This window comes from Vicugna pacos, chromosome 33, assembly GCF_048564905.1.
Source record: "Vicugna pacos chromosome 33, VicPac4, whole genome shotgun sequence".
Taxonomy (NCBI): Eukaryota; Metazoa; Chordata; class Mammalia; order Artiodactyla; family Camelidae; genus Vicugna; species Vicugna pacos.
Genome location: NC_133019.1, coordinates 16,666,694 through 16,684,811, shown reverse-complemented (window position 1 = coordinate 16,684,811; position 18,118 = coordinate 16,666,694). Strand labels below are relative to the sequence as shown.

Sequence of the window (18,118 nt, the reverse complement as noted above, 5' to 3'; positions counted from 1 at the left end):
TCGGAAACTGGCTCAGGAATCCCAAGCAGGCGGGCAGTGTGCCCCTCCTTCTCCTCTCCAGCCTAGGATGCCAAGGGAATGCGGCCAGCAACTATCTTGGGCCTGGGCAGGAACTGGAATCTTCCTAGGCTGGGCCCCAGGGACATTAACTCTTTGTGGGTCCCTGGAGGAGAGCCGTGATCATCAACATGTCACTGACAGGTTTCCTGTGGTGCCCTGCGTCGCCCAGAGAGGACCCTGACATCAATTTAGGCAGAAAGGCCCCTCACCTCATCTCAAAGAGAGTAGAAAGTTTCTTGCATGTTTCGCTTTATGTGGCTGGCAGAACGTTAAATGCAGGGGAATTTTGCGAAACAGGGTGCCAGCTGCCTGCGACCGAGAAGAGATGGTGTGGAAAATGTGCACGCTGTTGGTGAGGGTCTCAGCGAGCCTCCAGGGCCTCCGGCCCCAGCCTCGCGTCGCCAGCTGGCTCCCCAGCCAGGACCCCCAGCTGTCCTCTCCGGGGAGGGAGGGGGGAGGAGGGGGGAGGCTGCGACAGCTGAAGAGGGTGCGGGGGAGGGGCCGGGGGTCCAGGCGGCGCGGGCCACGCGTTGTATCGCCGCGGGCTCCCCGCCCCTCCCCCTGCCCTCGGGCTCCGCACTATTTTGGGTGGTGTAGACCCCGCCCCCGCCTCCGGGTGCTCGCGGGCCCTCGGGCAGCTGCAGGGGTCCCGCCGCGCCTGTTCGGGCTGCACCTCCGAGCGGGGCCGCCGGCGCGTCCGCAGCCATGTCGGGCCGCTCGGTGCCACATGCCCACCCGGCCACCGCCGAGTACGAGTTCGCCAACCCGAGCCGCCTGGGCGAGCAGCGCTTCGGAGAAGGTATGGCACGGACGCCACCCCCTTGCCTCCCACCCCCACCTCCTGAAATTCTGGGCTGATCTCCCAACGGTGCTGGCCTCCACCCCACTCCCGGCTTAACTGAACTCCTGGGGCGAGCCATCTCCCACCCCAGAGCCACCCCCCACCCCGCCCCAGGCAGGCCTCTCTCCCCGTCCCGCTGACCCCGGCGCAGAAGGGCGCCCGCCGCGCGCTGATGCCCGCCCCTGCCCCCTCCGGGTGCCTTCTGGGTCCCCTTCGGACCACCCAGACCCGGTTTGGCTTGCTCTCCTCCACCCCATCTCATGTTCTTTCTCAGTCCCCTCTTCCCAGCCGCCGGGACTCCTCCCTCCTCTTCCCTCCTGCTCCTGACTCCCCTCTGGCTCTCCCCAGGTCTCACCTCCTGCTCTCCACTCATTCACCCACCCTCCTTCCCACCTCATCCTCCCTCATCCTGCTTCTTGCCTTCTCTCTCTCTGCCCTTCAGGCCTCCTGCCAGAAGACATCCTGACCCCCACCCTCTACCATGGCTACTATGTGCGACCCCGGGCCACCCAAGCTGGGGAGGGCAGCAGGGCAGGGGCCTCTGAGCTTCGGCTCAGTGAGGGCAAGTTCCAGGCATTCCTGGATGTGAGCCACTTTACCCCAGATGAGGTGACCGTGAGGACTGTGGACAACCTGCTGGAGGTGTCTGCCCGGCACCCCCAGCGCCTGGACCGCCACGGCTTCGTGTCCCGGGAGTTCTGCCGCACCTACGTCCTGCCTGCTGATGTTGACCCCTGGCGGGTCCGCGCTGCTCTCTCCCACGATGGCATCCTCAACCTGGAGGCGCCTCGGGGTGGCCGACATTTGGACACAGAGGTCAATGAGGTCTACATCTCCCTGCTCCCCGCACCTCCTGACCCAGAGGAAGAGGAGGAGGCAGCTAGTGTTGAGCCCTGAGTGCCACAGACCCAGCACCCAGTGAACCCCTTTCTAGCTCCCGTGGTGATATGAGCAGCTGCTCACCACCCAGAGGTAGCAGCATCCTTGCGGGAGGGAGAAGTGCGTGGTCCACAATGTATGGTTTGGTCCCTTGGGACGTGTCATAGCATTTTCCTCTAGTTTTGGGTGGAGCTGAATAAACCCAAATCTCAGGGCCTTGTTTGTGCTGCTCCCTATTCTGCGGCCTGGAGGATGGGATGGGCAGGGAGGGAGACAAAAAGGACCGCTAGACCGAAAGCTCCTCAGTTAGATGCACCCAAAGTCACAGCACCCTGAGCTCACACTTGGATGCTGAGATCATACCCGGAAGCTGACACTGGCTCCGGATCAAATTCCTGGCCATAATTTTCTCACAATGCAACAAAAGAGAGAGTGATCCTGGGAGGGAAAAGGGATATGCCATCCAAACAGCCCAGAGGGCCCTGTCTGAGCTGGTGATTAGAGACACAAAAACAAGGGTCTCCAGACTGTCTGGCCTGTTTATGGTAGGGGTTGGGAAAAGAGCTTTTGGTTGCAGAGTTACCTAAAGCCCTGTTTTCCCGTGCTAAGTTCTGTCCACAAAAAATGGTCTCTGATTCTGAAGGACACGGGAACAGTCACAGAAGCCTCTGCCATTGTCACCGAACCACAAAGTCCCCCCATCTCCTGCCTATGAGAGAAAGCATTTATTTCTAACCTTGAAATATTCCAAAGAGAGGAGTCACTGCCTCGTTCCACCCAATTCAAGGCTAAATGCAGGGGCGCTAGGGCTGTCGGTGTGGGGGTGATGACCAGAGAAACTTCCTTTGGAAGTAGAGTCTTACTTAATACTAGGGGTATGATGTATTCAGGAAAGTCTGGGGGGCTGACCTCTCAATTACTCTCTGTAATTAAGAGAGCATGCGTGTATATGATTTGAGGAGTGTCCAGAAGACCTCCCTGCCTCCAAATACATGAGGCTGTGATAGACACCTGAAATTCATCCACTGAAGTGGTTGATTCTTAACTTTTTTGGGTTAAAGATCCTTTTGAAAAATCTGATAAAAGTAATAGATCCTCTTACCAGAAAAATACACATGCTTCCAAATTTGGCATACAGTTTGAATAGATTCACTCAACTCTTGAGCTCCATTCATATGCCCCTTTTAGGGATGCGTGGACCCCCAGAATAGGAACCCTCACTTGAAGAATTCAATTCTTCGTTGAAGGATTTCTGTCTATTAAAAATGAAAGCATGCCTTAGAGAAATAACTATTGATGTATTCTTCTGTTCATTCATTCAATAAACATTTATTAACCCCCAAGTAATATACTATGGAGGTTATACATTGTAAATATAAATTTAAAACTATGCTCCTTTATGGTCTACTTTCAGGAATCTGAACATCTAGTTGAGAAGAAAAAGAATTTTAAAATGATCCTATTCAGACTTCAACCAGAACAGCTTCAGATTGATCTGTTTTGTAATTAGAATTTTTATATGAGCTTTATTTTAAAAAAAAAAGGATTCCTTAGCTGGAAGAAATTTGAAAACTCTGATTTAGTTGAAATCCCCATCCCATTCAAATTCTTTGAAGATTATTAGTCAACTCCTGGGACGTTTTGAGCGACAGCAAACTTACAACTTCATCAAGTAGTCCACTTCATTTTCTTATTGGACACATGTGTTATAAACTCTTCTACTGAAACAAAATCTGCATGTCAGTAACTTCTGCCTGTTGGTTCCAGTTTCGTCCAGAAAAATAAATGCAACCCTTCTTTCCACTTGTGAGTCACTTCAGATCTTTAAAAATAACCATCCTGTCCTCCTATAGTTTCCCTTTCTCAACTAAACATGCCTCCTTCTTTTAAACCTATCTTCTTTTAAACCTATCTAGGACTTTTTCCATACCACTTTTAACTCAGACAACTTTCTCTTGAACATAATAATGCCTTTTAACAATTTAATTTGAAATTCAACATGTAAACCTAAGTTTATTATTCCAGTCATGGACTGATTGGCACAGACTTCAGTGGAATAATCAGTACCCTTGTTTATCACTCTAGATTTCTGTTTTTTGGTTTTTTTCTTCCTAGACTTCTGTTAACGCTGCTTGGGGTATATCAGGTTTTCTGGCTACCACAAGACACTGTTGGTTCCTTTGGAGTTTCTGGTCATATAAAATCTCAGGCATTTTCCTTTAAGCTTTTTCCTTTAAATTAGATAATGTGGCTGAAAAGGGACCAGATTGTGGAGGGCTTTGAGTGCTAGGCTAAGAAGTTTGGGTAACAGGATGAAAAGAGTACAGTTATTGGAAAAGTACAGAATGAATTGCCAGGAAGGAGCCTGGCCATGCTTGTTGAGGCTAGTGCAAAGGTCCAGCACAAGACAGCAAAGGAAGATGCTTTACCATCTGACAGTGAGCCGAGAACAAAAAAGTAATAATAATAGTAGCTAGGACTTAGCAAGAGGGTCCCATGTGCCAGGCTCTGGACTAGAGCTTTATATATATTATCTCATTTAATCTTCTGTAGTCCTATACTGGGAATGGGAAGCTGAGTGGTTAAGAAGTGCTGAGACCGTTCCGATAATAGAATCATATGATTTTTGACCAGAAAGGGATTTAGTAATGAGTTCAGTCCTCCATTTTACAGTTCTAGGGGAAAAAAAAGTGATTTGCCCACATTAATTCCAATAGCAAGGGAGAATATAAAAGGAATCTATTTCCCTACATTTTAGTTTCCAAGAGAGTCCAGTATTCAAACTCAGATTCTGGACAGGGATGATAAGAGACCGATACCGATTATCTTGAAAGTGAAAGTCAATTAAACCTGGGTAGTCCTGGGGAAACGTAGGTAAGCCTCTTTGTTATAGAGGATATATTTCAATGACAGTGTGATGTAATAGCAAGACATTTCCTAAGGAAACTCAGAGTCCTTTTCTATCTCAGGTTTCTTTTTACTGAAGCATGAAGCTCCAAGTTCACGGCTTCATCAAAGCAGCTTCAAATCGCGAAGGTGAGATTGCTCTCACCTGGAGCCTGTGTGTGTTCCTCTACCCTTTGGCTGGGAGCAGTCACCTGGGAATCTTTCCAGCAGGTGGCTTCCAAAGTCCAACCTGTTAGGTTGAAATCTGACACTGACAGAGGCTCCCTGGGAGCTGCTACTGAAAGCTAAACCAGGAACCAGGAAATGCACAAGCCTCTTTCTGTGGAAAAACAGCTGGGCTCCCTGGGAGACAGAGCACCATGGGAAACCGGCTCTGCTGTGGGGGAAGCTGGTGAGTAGGGGCAAATTGTGGAGGGTAATGTCTCCGTTGGTGGACACGGAGGCCTCGAGATTAAGAGAGAGCCTGCAGAGAGCTCTCTGGCAACGTCCCACTGTCACCTGCTTCACCTGGCGCCTCCAGGAGCCAACACCAGAGCAGCACCCCTTTCTGTGCCCTCTCCTTTCAGGAAAGCTCGAAAAACCCAGCCAAGCCAGCTGTCTGTAGAGTAGCCAGGACAGGGCTGGAATGGTGAATTGATATCTTCTCTGTCTTCCTCTTCCTCTCCTTTCCCTTTCCTCTCTTCCTTTCTCCTCCAGATAATGATAATAATTGTAGCATTTGGGAACGTATTCTGTTCCAGACACTTTACAAAAAATCTCATGTAATTTCCCCAACAATTCTGAGGGAGGTGGCCTTATTCCTGCCGTTTTACAGCTAAGAAGCTGAGGCTCAGAGATGTTAACTAATTTGTGTCTGGGGTCACATGACTCATAAGCAAATAAACCAAGATTCCAACCCAGAGCTGTCTGACTTCAAAGCCGATACTTTTAACCACTGCATAATACTGCCTGCCAAATCAAGCAAATCAACTTTGGAGGAATGTTTATGTAAAGGGGCAGAAGTGAGGAGGAGGATGAGAAATGTCCACGGAATATTTGAATTTAACTTTCACACTCACTTGCTGTGTGACCTTAGGCAAACCCTGTAACTTCTCTTTTTCCTCGTATATAAAATATAGATTACACAACCCGTGTTGCTTAGCTCATGGGTTTGAAGAGCAGAGGATGTGCAGAAGTCTCTCAATAAATGAATTATAATGTCTTTATCATTCTTTCCCAGAGTTTGTCATGGCTGTTGTCAAACAACAAAAATACAACCAAATACATTTTCAAGATTTCATTGGCTTTCTTGAATGGTTCATGAGTCGGGCAGCAACTCATCCAGCAAGCAGAAAGGAGCTCCAAGGAGCTGTACAAAATGGAAGGCTTTTATAGGCAGGAGGGGGAAGGGATCAGGAACTGGTCGGATGACCTCATCTTCCTTTGGGCGATGGAAAAGGTCTGTGTGGCAGATGACCTCATTGGTGCTGACCAGAAAATTCCCAAATGGCCACTTAAGACTATGTTCGTTCCTGGGGAAGGCTGAAACTCTAGTTAGGCTACGTATTGAGTGGTGGTTTGGTGATGTGAACTTAGCACAAGAAACTCCATTCGGGGCCTGTTGTTTCTTTTTAACACTATAAACCCCTGGACCTGGTTTTATCCTGTCCACTGCATTCTTGGCTCTACCACTCCGTGCCTGCATGAATCTTGAGGATGTTCTTTATGAGTAAAGTGTCGTTACACTTAGAGAGGTAGGTGAGGTCCATTGCAAAGCACATGTGATTTGGAGTCAGTACATTGGATTCCAGTCCTGTTCCTTCTACTCATTCATGTATCCATTCATTAATTGAACACATATTTTATTGAAAACCTATGTGCATCAGGCATAGTGATAGGTGCAGAAGACTTAGCAATCATTGGAAATTTGGTTCCTGCCTTCTTAAGTAAGATACCAAAGTTCTAGGGCCTTAATTGGCTCATCTGCAAAATAAGAACAATAATATGTGTTTCCCAGAATATTGTCAGGACTGAAAAAAACAGATGAAGCACTTTTTAAACTCTGAGATGTCCTATAGACAAAGGATATCTGGAAACATAAAAACTTCCAGAGGAGGGGGTATAAAGCAGCTTTCCCTCCCTTTCTTCCCAAGTCTTCATAGTCGTTGTCTTCTTTTTTTTTTTTTTTGAGTTCAGTTTTTGTTTAATTGAAGTATAATTGTGTTAGTTTCTGGTGTACAGTGTAGTGATTCAGTTATACATATATACATATTCTTTTTCATCATAGGTTATTACAAGGTATTGAATATAGTTCCCTGTGCTATACTGTAGGACCTGGTTTACCTATTCTGTGTATAGTAGTTTGTATATAGTAATGAAAAAAAAATCTTGATAAAGATGACCAATCAGCAAAACAAAAATAAAAACAACGCAATTCACACTTAAGCTAGACATTAGAACATGTCAAACACTATTTTAAACGTTCTATATATAGAGACTTAATTAACCTTCACAGCAACCCTATTTCCATTTTAGGAAATAGATAAGGAAACAGAAAAGTGAGATAAGCTGGTAAGGTGACAGGCTGGTTAGCAGTGAGGCCAGATTTCAAGTCTCCCTGTTTTAACTCTGAAGCCCAGTCCCTCACAATCACTACACTCGACCGAAAGACAGCCAGGTCTTCATAGTCTTCAGTTCTGGTTACTTCTTCCTCTGATGGTGGTAGTCATAGTAGCCAGATTCTACTGATGCTCATGTGCCACCTAGCTGAATATTTTACATCTATTATTTCATCTAATTTTTACAATAATCCCCTGAAGTTTAAGTTCTATTATTATCTTCATTTTATTAATAAGAAAATGGAAGCCTGGTGAAATAAAAAACTTGCTGAAGGTCATACAGCTAGTTTGATACTGTCAGTCAGACTCTAGAGCCTGGTTAGAAACACTACGTCAGATATTCTAACCAAAATATATTTTTTCCTCTTAAAACATGAGTAGGATAGGACAAATACTGTTCTCCTCTCATTATCTCAATAAACTTCCAGAAACTAAAAGACACTATGACACTTGGAGAGATTTTTATTTAAATTTTTTTCCTGATTACTTAATACACATTCACTGTAGAAAACGTGGAAAATACCAAAGAGCAGAAAATAAGAAACAATCATAAATTTGAGCACCCAGAGACGACAGGAACATTTTAGTATATTTCCATGTCATCCTTTTAAAAAGCTATCTAATCCCAAAACACGTTATCCTTCTATTATCTTAAGAAGAAAAATTTCCATGCTATTAAGTGTTCTTCCAACATCTTTCTTAAATGCTTGTATGACGTTCCATTGATCGGAGATGCCATTTATTTAGTTAGTTCCCAATGTTGGACATTAAGGATGTTTCCTGCTTTTTGCAATTATAAATAAGCCTACAATGAGCATCTATATCTGCACCCGTCTGATTATTTCTTAGGCTATGGAACTGCTGCATCAGAGGGTACACACATTTATGTTTAAGGCTTTATCCTTATTGCCAATTGCATTCTAGAAAGATTGCACCCATTTTTATTCCTACGGCCAATATAGGAGAGTGCCCACTTAGGTTCTTTAATTCTGAGCTAAAAATAAAATCCTATCACCCGTGAGTCTAACTGAATATTCCATTTGGGTTGTGTCCAGGCATTGTGCAACCTCCAACTTGGGAACAGGCTGTGTTCACAAAAATGGAGTTGCCCAAGTCTGTGTTATTTTAGAATTAATATTCTCTTTATCCGTTTAAGTAGAAGTAAGTAGGAAGACAAGTGTGACAAGGGACGAGGAATTAGAGGCTCAGGCTATGGCTACAGCGGTAAGAGAAAGGAAGAGCTGAAATAGCAGAAGAGGAAGCAGAAAGACACAGAAATAATTTCAAAGCTTTTCTTCCAAACCACCTGTAGAGTTCAGTGGAGACTAACTGCTCGACCCTCAGCAAGCTGCATTAAAACTGAAAATCCAACCAAAACACAAACCTCTGTCTGCTATGTGTGGAAAAATCCCGATCTTTCTACAGTAGTGAAATGAACATGACTTAGAAATCCCCGCCCACCCCTGCCCTCTCTTTTTCTTTTTAATTAGGAAAAGAAAGAGACTTCCTTGAGGAGAAGTCAGACAAGTAGGGTTGGCTCTGGTGACAGTGGGAAATGTACGAGCAAGAAAAAGCATCCGGAGTAAGCCACAAACTATTCAGACAAGTGTCGCTTCTCTGCCCGTCAAACAGTTGACAATCACGTAGACACACTGGCTCCACTGGGGACCCCAGGGGCCCAGAAATGCGTCTGAGAGGTCTGTCCTGCAGCAAGGGCAGTGTAGCTGAGTCACTCACCAGGCTCAGAGCGCCCTGTGCTGTGGATGTTAAAGGTTAAGCATCTCTCACTTCCTCTGTTAATTAAAAACAAGGACAAAGAAGTGAAGAGGGAGGTCACCTGTCAGGAAGGGGCTTTGCGGGGCCCTAACTGTTAGCCCTGGTGGTGGCAGCTCCTGTGACTCCCAGAATGAGAACCCCGGGTTGGCAGAGACCCTGAAAAAAAGACACCAGAGGAGAAGCAAGAGGGTCTCCGAACCCAGGAATATTCCCTTATTTGGCAGGTTTCCCTTACTGTCTGCTGGGAATAGCCTGTAGACAATCCCAGAATAGCCCTCAGCCCGGCTCCATCCCTGGCACGGAGTGCCCGGTTGCCTGAGGCTGTATTTTGGGTTTGGTTATGTCAGTTGTACCACTCCACCTTCCAGAACCATCCCCTTGGAAGATGTGTGGTACCCTTAATAAATACTTTGGGGCTGGCTCAGGGTGAATCTTTGTTGGGGGGGGGTGGTGGTAAGGGAAGGTCATCCCAAAATATTAAGGAGTTTACACAGCAAATGATGTAGAGGGAAGGTAGAGCCCAGGTTCTCACATGTGAGTGATTTGTTTTTCCCTTCACAGGAGATGCCCATCAACTTTCCAGAGGAAAAAGAAAATGGGTAACGGAAGTTGGGAGGGTGGGGGGATTCTGGAGTGGGGGTGCAAATTAGAGAAGAGAATAGAACCAATGTCTTTAGAAAGGGCCTAACGGGCAAGGACTAAAAGGAGACAGATCACCAAAATTAATCTTTAAGTTGCTGGGTTCAAGACCAGTTCTGAAACTCAGAGTCTCATCCTTTCCATCATCTCAGAGTGGCAAGGTTGTTGCTCATTCTTTCATTCATCCAGCAAAAATTTACTGAATACTTATACTGTATGTGAGGCACTCTGCAGGGCCCCAAGGAGGCAGAGAGGCCCAAGAGGAAGGGCACGTGGTCTCGGCCCTAAAAGAGCTGAAAACCAAATTTGAGAGAGAGATACATGTAAGCAAGTAATTGTAATTCCGTCTACTAGTGCTTCCGAAAACACCAGTGAAGCAAGGTCACACGTTAGAAGAGGAGCAGAGAGGAGGGGATATTTTAGGCAGGGGAATTATCTCATGCAGAAAGAAAAAAAAAAGAAAGAAAGAGAGAAATATGAAAGAAAGAAAAAAAGAAAGGAAGGAAGGAAGAAAGAGAGTGACTTGACGGAAAGTGACCGAATGTTTGGCGTAGCTGAGCTCTAACCACGTTGCCCTGTAATAGTGTGTATACTCTTATGTGTCTCCCTGAACAGACTATAAACTCCCAGAAGCGAAGAAAACAGCTTACTTATCCTTCTGTCCCCAGAATGTGGTACAGAGCCCGGCATACAGTCGGCTCTCAACATACATTTGTTGAACTATGTGAGGGGCCAGTGAAAACTTAGGATGGAAGATGTTATGGGCAGATTGTGCAAGGGCCAGGTTGGATACTCTGCAAAGGAGTGAGAGATGAGAGGAGACACAGGGAGATTAGTTAGAAGCCCACCATGATACTTTAATAGAGATTTGAAGAGGGCAGTCTTCAAAGAGAGCAGGAAGAGAAAATGGATTTAAGTCATATTTCTTCCTCCCAGGGAACGACACAAGTTGGACACCAAAGCAGCAGCAGCAACAGCAGCAGAGTTACACAAAGGTAATGACAGGCCTCAGTCCCTTTTAGGGGATGCTCAGACATGGGATCCTAGGACTCAGCTTTTCCATCCTGGGACAGACACTTCTCAGTCATCTATAACCTTGCTGGTTCTACCCAGTTTCCTCTATTCCCTCAATGGAGCAAAGCAAAGAAACATCAGTGTAATTGACCCTGCATTGGAGGTGAGGGGCAAAATCAAGCCAAGAATCTCCCTTAATGTTGTCCATTCCTCTCAGGGCCATGCCACAGCGGGACATACGTATGAGCAAGTGTTAAAGCAGCCTGCGTCTCGGGAGAGGAGTCAAGGTCTCAGGTCTGAGGACAGCAGCTTACATTACGCAGACATTCAAGTGTGCAGCGGTACCCAGCCACGCTCTGCCCAGGAGGTGAAGCACCTGCAAATGGAAAATGCCACAGAGTATGCGATCCTTTGCTTCCCCCAGGCCACACCCCGCTATGACAACAAGAATGGGACCCTAGTGTGAGCCCTGGGGAGGGAGGACCTGTTTCATCATCTCATCACTAGGGCTATGGGGGAGAATCTACTGCTTTGGGGGACTGGCTGGCAGCCCAGAGATGGCGGACGTGTTTTAAGCTTAAAGAACTCCAGAGTCCCTGGAATTGTGAGTGGCCCAAGTCTTGCTGTTTTCTCTGGGCCTGTCTCTTATCTGCTACCATTAGCTTGGAGCTGTATTTGAGTTACCTGGGGGTGGATGGAGTTCCACAAAATGAGGGGGCTAGGTTGAGTGTGCAGGAAGGTAGGGTTCTGACCCCCCTACCTTTGCTCCTGCTCTCAAGAAAAGCGCAGAAAGAACAGGTTACCCTTGAAGCACCTGCACTTGAGCTAATTTTATTGGAGTTAATTTGATAGTATCCCTTTTACACACCTTAAACTCCAAGGCTGAAGAAGAAGAGGTGCTCTGGAAAGCTTCTAGGGCTGGCCAGGGCAGTTTCCTCAGTGGCTGGGTCAAGGGTCCCAGCCCTAAACAGACAAATGAGGGCAGGGGCTGAGGAAGCGTGTTCTGACCATCAGGTACAAGGACGTCAAATCACCACTCATATCGGCAGCACTGAGAGGCCCAGAAACTCCTCTTGATTGGACTGTTTTCTCTTGCGGGTGCAGAGCCATTAGGATCAATAAATCACATAAGGAACGTGCCTGGTGCCTTTTCTGGGGTAGAGGTCTGCGGGCTCTACTAAGCGCATCGGATCTCACGCGGCCTCAGGGCAGGGCGGAAGGCCAGCCACTTTCCGCCCCACTACCGGCGAAGGCCAGAGTAGAGGCCGGGGTGTGATTTGGCCCCGCGAGAGGCAGGCTCCCATCTGCAGCAGGCGGAGCTCCCTGGGTGGGGTCCGGACGGGCAGGAGGCGGGGTCGGGGCCGGCAAGGGGCAGGTCTGGACAGGCAGGGGGCGGAGTCTTGGCAATCAGGAGGCGGGGTCAGGGCCGGCAAGAGGCGGGGTGAAGGCCGGCAGGCGTTGCGGTCTCAGCCATTAGGAGGAGAGTCTGGATGCGCAGGGGGCGGGGCCCGAGCCGGCAGGGGGCGGGGCCAGGTCTGGCAAGGGCCGGCCCCCGCGTCACCATGGCAGCGGGAACGCAGAGGCGACACTGTAGCAGAAGCAGGCCATGCTCAGAAGGGCTGGGAACCGAGATGCGGAACCAGACGCACAGATGATTTAAGAGGTAGGTGCTAAAAGGTGGCGGGTACCTGGGAAGTATTATTTACCACTGGTTGTACCGTCTAGACCAGAACTGGGGACACACGAATGGGGCGAAGGTATAGTGGGAACAAAGAGGTGGAGATTTCAGGTTCAGAACTCTCTCCGAGCTTTGCAGGTTCCTAGTGTGCAGTTCCTGATTCAGACTTTCAGAGCTTGGGGATTTCTCTTTCTCAATCTGTGCACCATCCTCCCCAAATACCGCCGCCACTGGGTTTGTCCCTGAGAGGGAAGATTTCTTAAGATAGATAGAGTACTGAAAATAGAATCACAGTACAAAAAAGTTTGAAATAATAGTACTTCTTAGAGTGTGAGATGAAAGCACTTGGAACAGTTCATGGTATGTGGGCAAATGTTGGCCACCGCGATCACCATCATCATCGCTACCATTATTTTCTGGGCCTGTTCTCTGGCACAGAACTGGTGCAAGTGGATTCAGAAGAGGCAGAAAAGGTGGCGAGAACAATGCCTGCATTGCTAATTGGCAGAACAACTCACTAGGCTGTTTCCTATCAGCTGGGGAGTAATAAAATGAACCCTATTTCCAAGAGTTGTTTACTATGGTGGTCAAATAAGACCATATGGGTGATAGCACTTTGTAAACTTCAAGTGCTTGATAAAAATTTCTGCCTTGGGATATAAGTTCTGCCTTTCTAGGTTAAAACTTAATTCCTGAGGATGAAGGGAAGAGTGAGCCAAAAGCAGAGCTCCTGGTTATTTCTTCTCGTTGTCTTCAGAATCCTTCCTGAGGTCTTTGACTTAATGGAAGAAATTTTTCACGTACTGAGATATGGGGAGGTCATTCTGGCTTATGCATGATTTAACTTGAATTTTGTGCTAACAATAAAAGCCTGTTTGTGGCCTATGAAACATACATTGTACATCTGCTTTAATCATTATTGAAAAGGGTACATTGACTAGAAGTAAATAATGTCCATGTTAAAAGTAAAGATTAAACGTCTCCTTTCCTGGGACACCAATGCTGGTATTCCCTCAATGATGACTACCTTCCCAGGTGCCAAGGCTGTACTGGCTCCCTGTATACATGCTGATCTATTTTTTTAAACCTTGAAGGAATGTATCCCTCACTTGTTCAATGTTCTTTGTTCTGACAAGACTTAAAACTGTGCTGAAAACCATGCTTCTCGGAAGCAGTTCCTCAGAGTATTTTGAGAGGCTCTTTCCAGACTATGGTCCTCAATTTGGCTCAAATAAAACTTTTTTTCTCTGCCTATTATAGATTGTCTATTTATTATTTCCATCAACAGACTGATAAATATAGGGAGGAGGGAAAATGCATTCTTGCTTGACTAATGATAGGGAAATATTTCTCTTTACTTCAGTACTATTAAAACTTAAGTTATTAGTATTAAAAATGTTGTTGGAATAGTTCTATTGTAATTATAATATCTTGGCCCGGATTTCCTGTTAACCAGGATCCAATTTTTTATACTTCCAGATGACTTAAATGGGTAGGTTTGGGGCTGGGACCTGACCCCACTAAATTGGCTTAGCTTTTGGAAGTTTTTCCTGGCCTGTATTTTTGCACATTTCTTTCTCTTCCTATTTTAAGGTAGCCCTGATCCGGCTCTTCTAGGGACTCTGAAGATGGGGACCCAAGTGGCTATGAGACTCTGTAACTCCCTGCTGCCAGCAGAGCCCTCTGTAAGTTTCTGGTGTACTAATGAGAGGAGTATGATGACGGTAATGGAATTTCAGTACAATGCTACAGCTAGGGGATTTCTCCATCAGAACTCAGATCCTGGAACAAAACTGTAATGTATTTGCTTTCTTTTCTAGCTTCCCCTTCTTGTGGAAATTCTAGCTTACTTGATTTGTATCTTTTTCCAAAATTAATAAAATCAAGCAGAGTTTGAAAATTTCTAGCAATTAATTAGAGCATTTGAGTTGTTTAAAATATTTTAATAATGTTTGCTATAGAAATAATGCACGTGAATTATAGAGCATTTGGGAAATACTGCAAACCATGATTTAAAAAACCATAACCCTCCCATCTAGAAGCAATCCTGTTAATATTTTAGAATATTTTCTTCTAGTCTTTTTTTTCAGTGTATATTATTTACATGTTTGAGAGCATGTTATGCACACACTTTTTGACTTCTGCTTTTTTAAACGTAATGTTTGCTCATACGGAATTGTTAAAATGTTTGTTTTAATGTGTAAACAAATGTTTGGTAAACATTATAATGGCTGTGATTTTCTTGACCATTCCTCTGTCGTTGGACTTTTAGATTCCACCCCCCTACATTGTAAATAACTCATTGATTTCCTCATTTAAGACTTATTTCCTTAGGATAGAGTTCCAGAAGTAGAATGCTAGGTCAAAGGATGTGAACCTTTTAAGTAATAAGTTACCTTTTAAAAGAAGAATGGCCCTGTCAGATTTTGTATACGTCTTTCAGAAGGCAGAGGGACATCAGTTGGGAGATGGAAAAGTCTTGGTAGAAATATGGCTACATCTTGCAGAAAAATTATTTCCCAATAGTATATAATTAGTTGTGCAGAGCCCTAACACATTATGAATAGCTGGTGGGGGGACATGGTGGCATTTACAGTGTTTTGAGAAACTCAGGGTCATTTGCAAAATATCCACCAGGTGTCGCTAGTCTTAATTTAATTTTTACCCACAGGATAGTTGGCAGATAACTTTTGAAATGTGAATTAAAAGAACTCATGTAGAATATATTTGCATATCTGCTTTGGTACAGTTTATATTAAGCACTAGCATCTGGTGATTACTTTGGCAACATCCTACTCTAGTCTGACACCATTCTGTCTCTTTTTTCCTTTTTGTACACACTCAGTCTGTCACAATCACCCTGAACAGTGTCCCCACATACTAATATTGGATTCTCAGTTTTACTAGTCTTCCTTTTACTATTCTTTTTTTTGGGTACTGTTTCTTGCCTCTATATGAGTGTGTGTGTGTGTATTTATTTACATGTAACTCTGAGTTCTTGAAGTTTTTGCTAAAAGAATAGGACCTGGCATATAATGATGTATATTAGGTGCTCAATATATATTTAATTACAGTTTAATGAAAGACTGCATTGATGAAGGAGAGGAAAATATAGAAAGAAAACAGAAATTATTTATATTTGTCTTGGAAATACAGTAAAAGAGACAAAAATCCACATTCCTAAATTAACTATAATTAAGTGCTAAATGACATAGTATATAGAGCATGCTATAAACTTTGAATTTTTTTGTTTTTGTTTTTGTTTTTTGGGGGGGAATTAGGTTTACTTATGTATTTTTAAATTAATTTTTTATTTTATTTTATTTTTTAGTGGCGGTGCATGCTAAATACGCACTCTACCGCTGAGCTATACCCTTCCCCTCACTTTTGAATTTTAAAGAGAAGATTCATTCATCCAGCTAATATTTATTGTGTATCAACTATGTGCCATGAAATAGTCTTGGTTCTGGAAATAAATCAGCAACAAAACGCAAAATTTCCTGCCCCCTTGGAGCTTCATTTTGGGCAGAAGAGAGACTGACAATAAAGAAATTAAAAAGTAAATATGCTGATGACTGTTAGGACAAAAAAGAAAAATAAATCAGGCAAAGAGGATTGGAAGTGCTGAGGTGAGGCGGTGTTGTCATTTTGAACAGAGTAGCAGAGGAGGCCAAACAGAGAAACATTTGAGCAGAGACCTGAAAGACGAGCAGGAATGCACCATGGGTTATCTGGGAGGTGAGTGTTCCAGACTGGGATTGTGATCGGCTCTGTCTTGATTTTAACAAAATCAGGAGTGGTCAGAACTTGAGCTAGGCATAGTGAAGGTTTGAGTAGAGGAACCATGGGACATTCTAGGCAGAGGGACAGTCATGAATGTATGGAGGTGAGAATGAGCCTTTAAGTCTGTGAGACAGTGAGGAAATTGCAAACTGAGCATAGGCAGTGAGGGCGGGAGCCCTGAAAGCTGGACACAAGGAATGTATATCGGACATGCTAGGAAAAGGGAGCATTTGAAGACATTTGAGCAGCAAGATGAGTGTGTTGTCTAAGGAAGATGAAGGGGTACAGACTGGCAGAAAAACCTGGAGACAAAGAGAGCAGTTTAGGAGCCAGGATACTTTGGGGACCTCTGACTGTAGACACGAGCCCTTTTGTGTGTATGTATTTATGTTGACTACTCTGAAGATAAATGCAATAGAAATTGTAAACATATGTTCCTGCCAAGGAACTTGCAAACGTAAAAAAAACAAAAACCAGAAAAAAAATAAGAAATTATTTCATAGAGTCATTTAAAATACTTCCATTGACAATTTTAATTATTTGTTTATTCCAACTGCCTTTCTGCTTCTTGATAGTCATTAATGATTCCCGTAATAGATGTGTCAAATTTTACATAGGTATGAATTTCACACTTCTCTGCAGGGAGAAGTCACAGTCGATATTTTCACCAAATGACAGTTTTGTTGAAGGTTCAAAGTCTCACTTAGGCTAACATGTTATCATCTGTATTAATAGAAGTGATGAATGAGTTTGCCAATGTTTCCGCCACTGGCTCATTCATTCATTCAACTAAAAACATATACTGAGTTCCTTCTCTGCCATAAGCATCATATAAAAGAATTGCATAATGGTTAATAACCTGGACTTCGGCTTCACCACTTAGTAACTATGGAGTTGGGGCAAATTATCCTTCAAAATTCTCCTTCAACATATGTAAAGTGGGGATAATTTTTTAAAAACCTACTGATTACGGTAATTGTGACCATCAAATGAGCTCAGGTATATAAATGCTTAGTACAGGGCTTGGTACATAGTAAAAGCACAATTTTGCTATTGTTACTGTTGTACGTAGATAGTTGGGTAGCTTTTAGTTGGTGAGGGAAGTATCTGCCTTTGTTGTTAAAGTAACGCAGAAATGAGGAAGCCTATAATTTCAGAAATCAGGCAGCATGGCAGAGATATGCAGACAGCAGCTTGCTTGGACTCTCTGCCTCTCCTCCAGGCGGAGTGAATAACAGACCTGCAGCGGTGGGACTGGTTCCAGCTACCCAGACCGGCTTGCAGCTTTCCCATGTTTGGGAAAGCGGATCACTGTCCCTGTTTCATTTAGCTAACCCACTTACTCCCCCAGCTGCTGTGCTGGCATCACAGTAGCGGGTACCACAGTAGGGAGGATGGAAGGCACAGTAAATGTTAGTGCTGCTTTGAACTAAAGCTCAGTTCTTTACCTGGATCCCTTTCTAAGTCAGACCATGATAGGTATGGTGAACATATTTTTTGAGCAAAAAAGAAAAAAAAATTGGAATTATCTGGTCCAACAAGAATTTTGTGCTTTTTCCAAGTGTAAGAGGCAGACAATACGTGAACATATTATTATTTTTGGGACATTTCGGTAGTTGTGTGGGGACAATGGAACAGAATATTTTGAAATTGTACTATCTAAATTTAAATGAATTAATATTAAATGCAATTTAAATTTTAGTTCCATACTTGCATTTGCCACATTTTAAGTTCTCATTAGCCACGTGTGGTCAGTGGCCAATGGATTGGATGGCATAGATATGGAGTATTTCTATCAGTACAGAAAGATTCTGTTGGACACTATTGCTGTAGGTTATGTGGTAGGTACTATTATAGACTTTCAAAGAATAGTATATTCTTGGACCATATGCCCTGTAATGAATCTTGTGTCTATTTAACATGATTCTCTCTAATTCCTCCAGC

At 44.5% G+C, this 18,118-nt stretch overlaps 3 protein-coding genes and 2 long non-coding RNA genes across 5 annotated transcripts in view; 4 read left to right on the top strand and 1 right to left on the bottom strand.

The window, feature by feature from the left end:
• Nucleotides 1-727: 727 nt before the first annotated feature.
• On the top strand, nt 728-3,071 carry HSPB2 (heat shock protein family B (small) member 2). Its single transcript, XM_072954145.1, has 2 exons — nt 728-859; nt 1,344-3,071. Exons 1-2 carry the CDS (start codon nt 766-768, stop codon nt 1,796-1,798), a joined length of 549 nt encoding a protein of 182 aa, XP_072810246.1. The 5' UTR covers nt 728-765; the 3' UTR covers nt 1,799-3,071.
• On the top strand, nt 728-11,588 carry C33H11orf52 (chromosome 33 C11orf52 homolog). Its single transcript, XM_072954147.1, has 5 exons — nt 728-859; nt 4,750-5,078; nt 9,622-9,659; nt 10,636-10,694; nt 10,931-11,588. The coding sequence occupies exons 2-5, from the start codon at nt 5,047-5,049 to the stop codon at nt 11,177-11,179; spliced, it is 378 nt and encodes a 125-aa protein (XP_072810248.1). The 5' UTR covers nt 728-859; nt 4,750-5,046; the 3' UTR covers nt 11,180-11,588.
• LOC140691197 (uncharacterized) lies at nt 7,729-11,667 on the bottom strand. Its single transcript, XR_012066749.1, has 2 exons — nt 11,582-11,667; nt 7,729-11,089 (listed from the first exon to the last, which is right to left on the bottom strand). It is a non-coding gene; the product is annotated as an uncharacterized lncRNA (long non-coding RNA).
• A 606-nt stretch (nt 11,668-12,273) lies between these two features.
• On the top strand, nt 12,274-15,887 carry LOC140691196 (uncharacterized). The gene is made up of 3 exons (XR_012066748.1): nt 12,274-12,380; nt 13,989-14,076; nt 15,723-15,887. It is a non-coding gene; the product is annotated as an uncharacterized lncRNA (long non-coding RNA).
• A 169-nt stretch (nt 15,888-16,056) lies between these two features.
• The window catches only part of DIXDC1 (DIX domain containing 1), a 68,337-nt gene continuing 66,275 nt past the window's right edge, over nt 16,057-18,118 (top strand). Inside the window, exon 1 of the mRNA XM_072954144.1 lies at nt 16,057-16,129. The gene's annotated coding sequence lies outside the window, so the exon portion shown is untranslated. The remainder of the gene's footprint in view (nt 16,130-18,118) is intronic.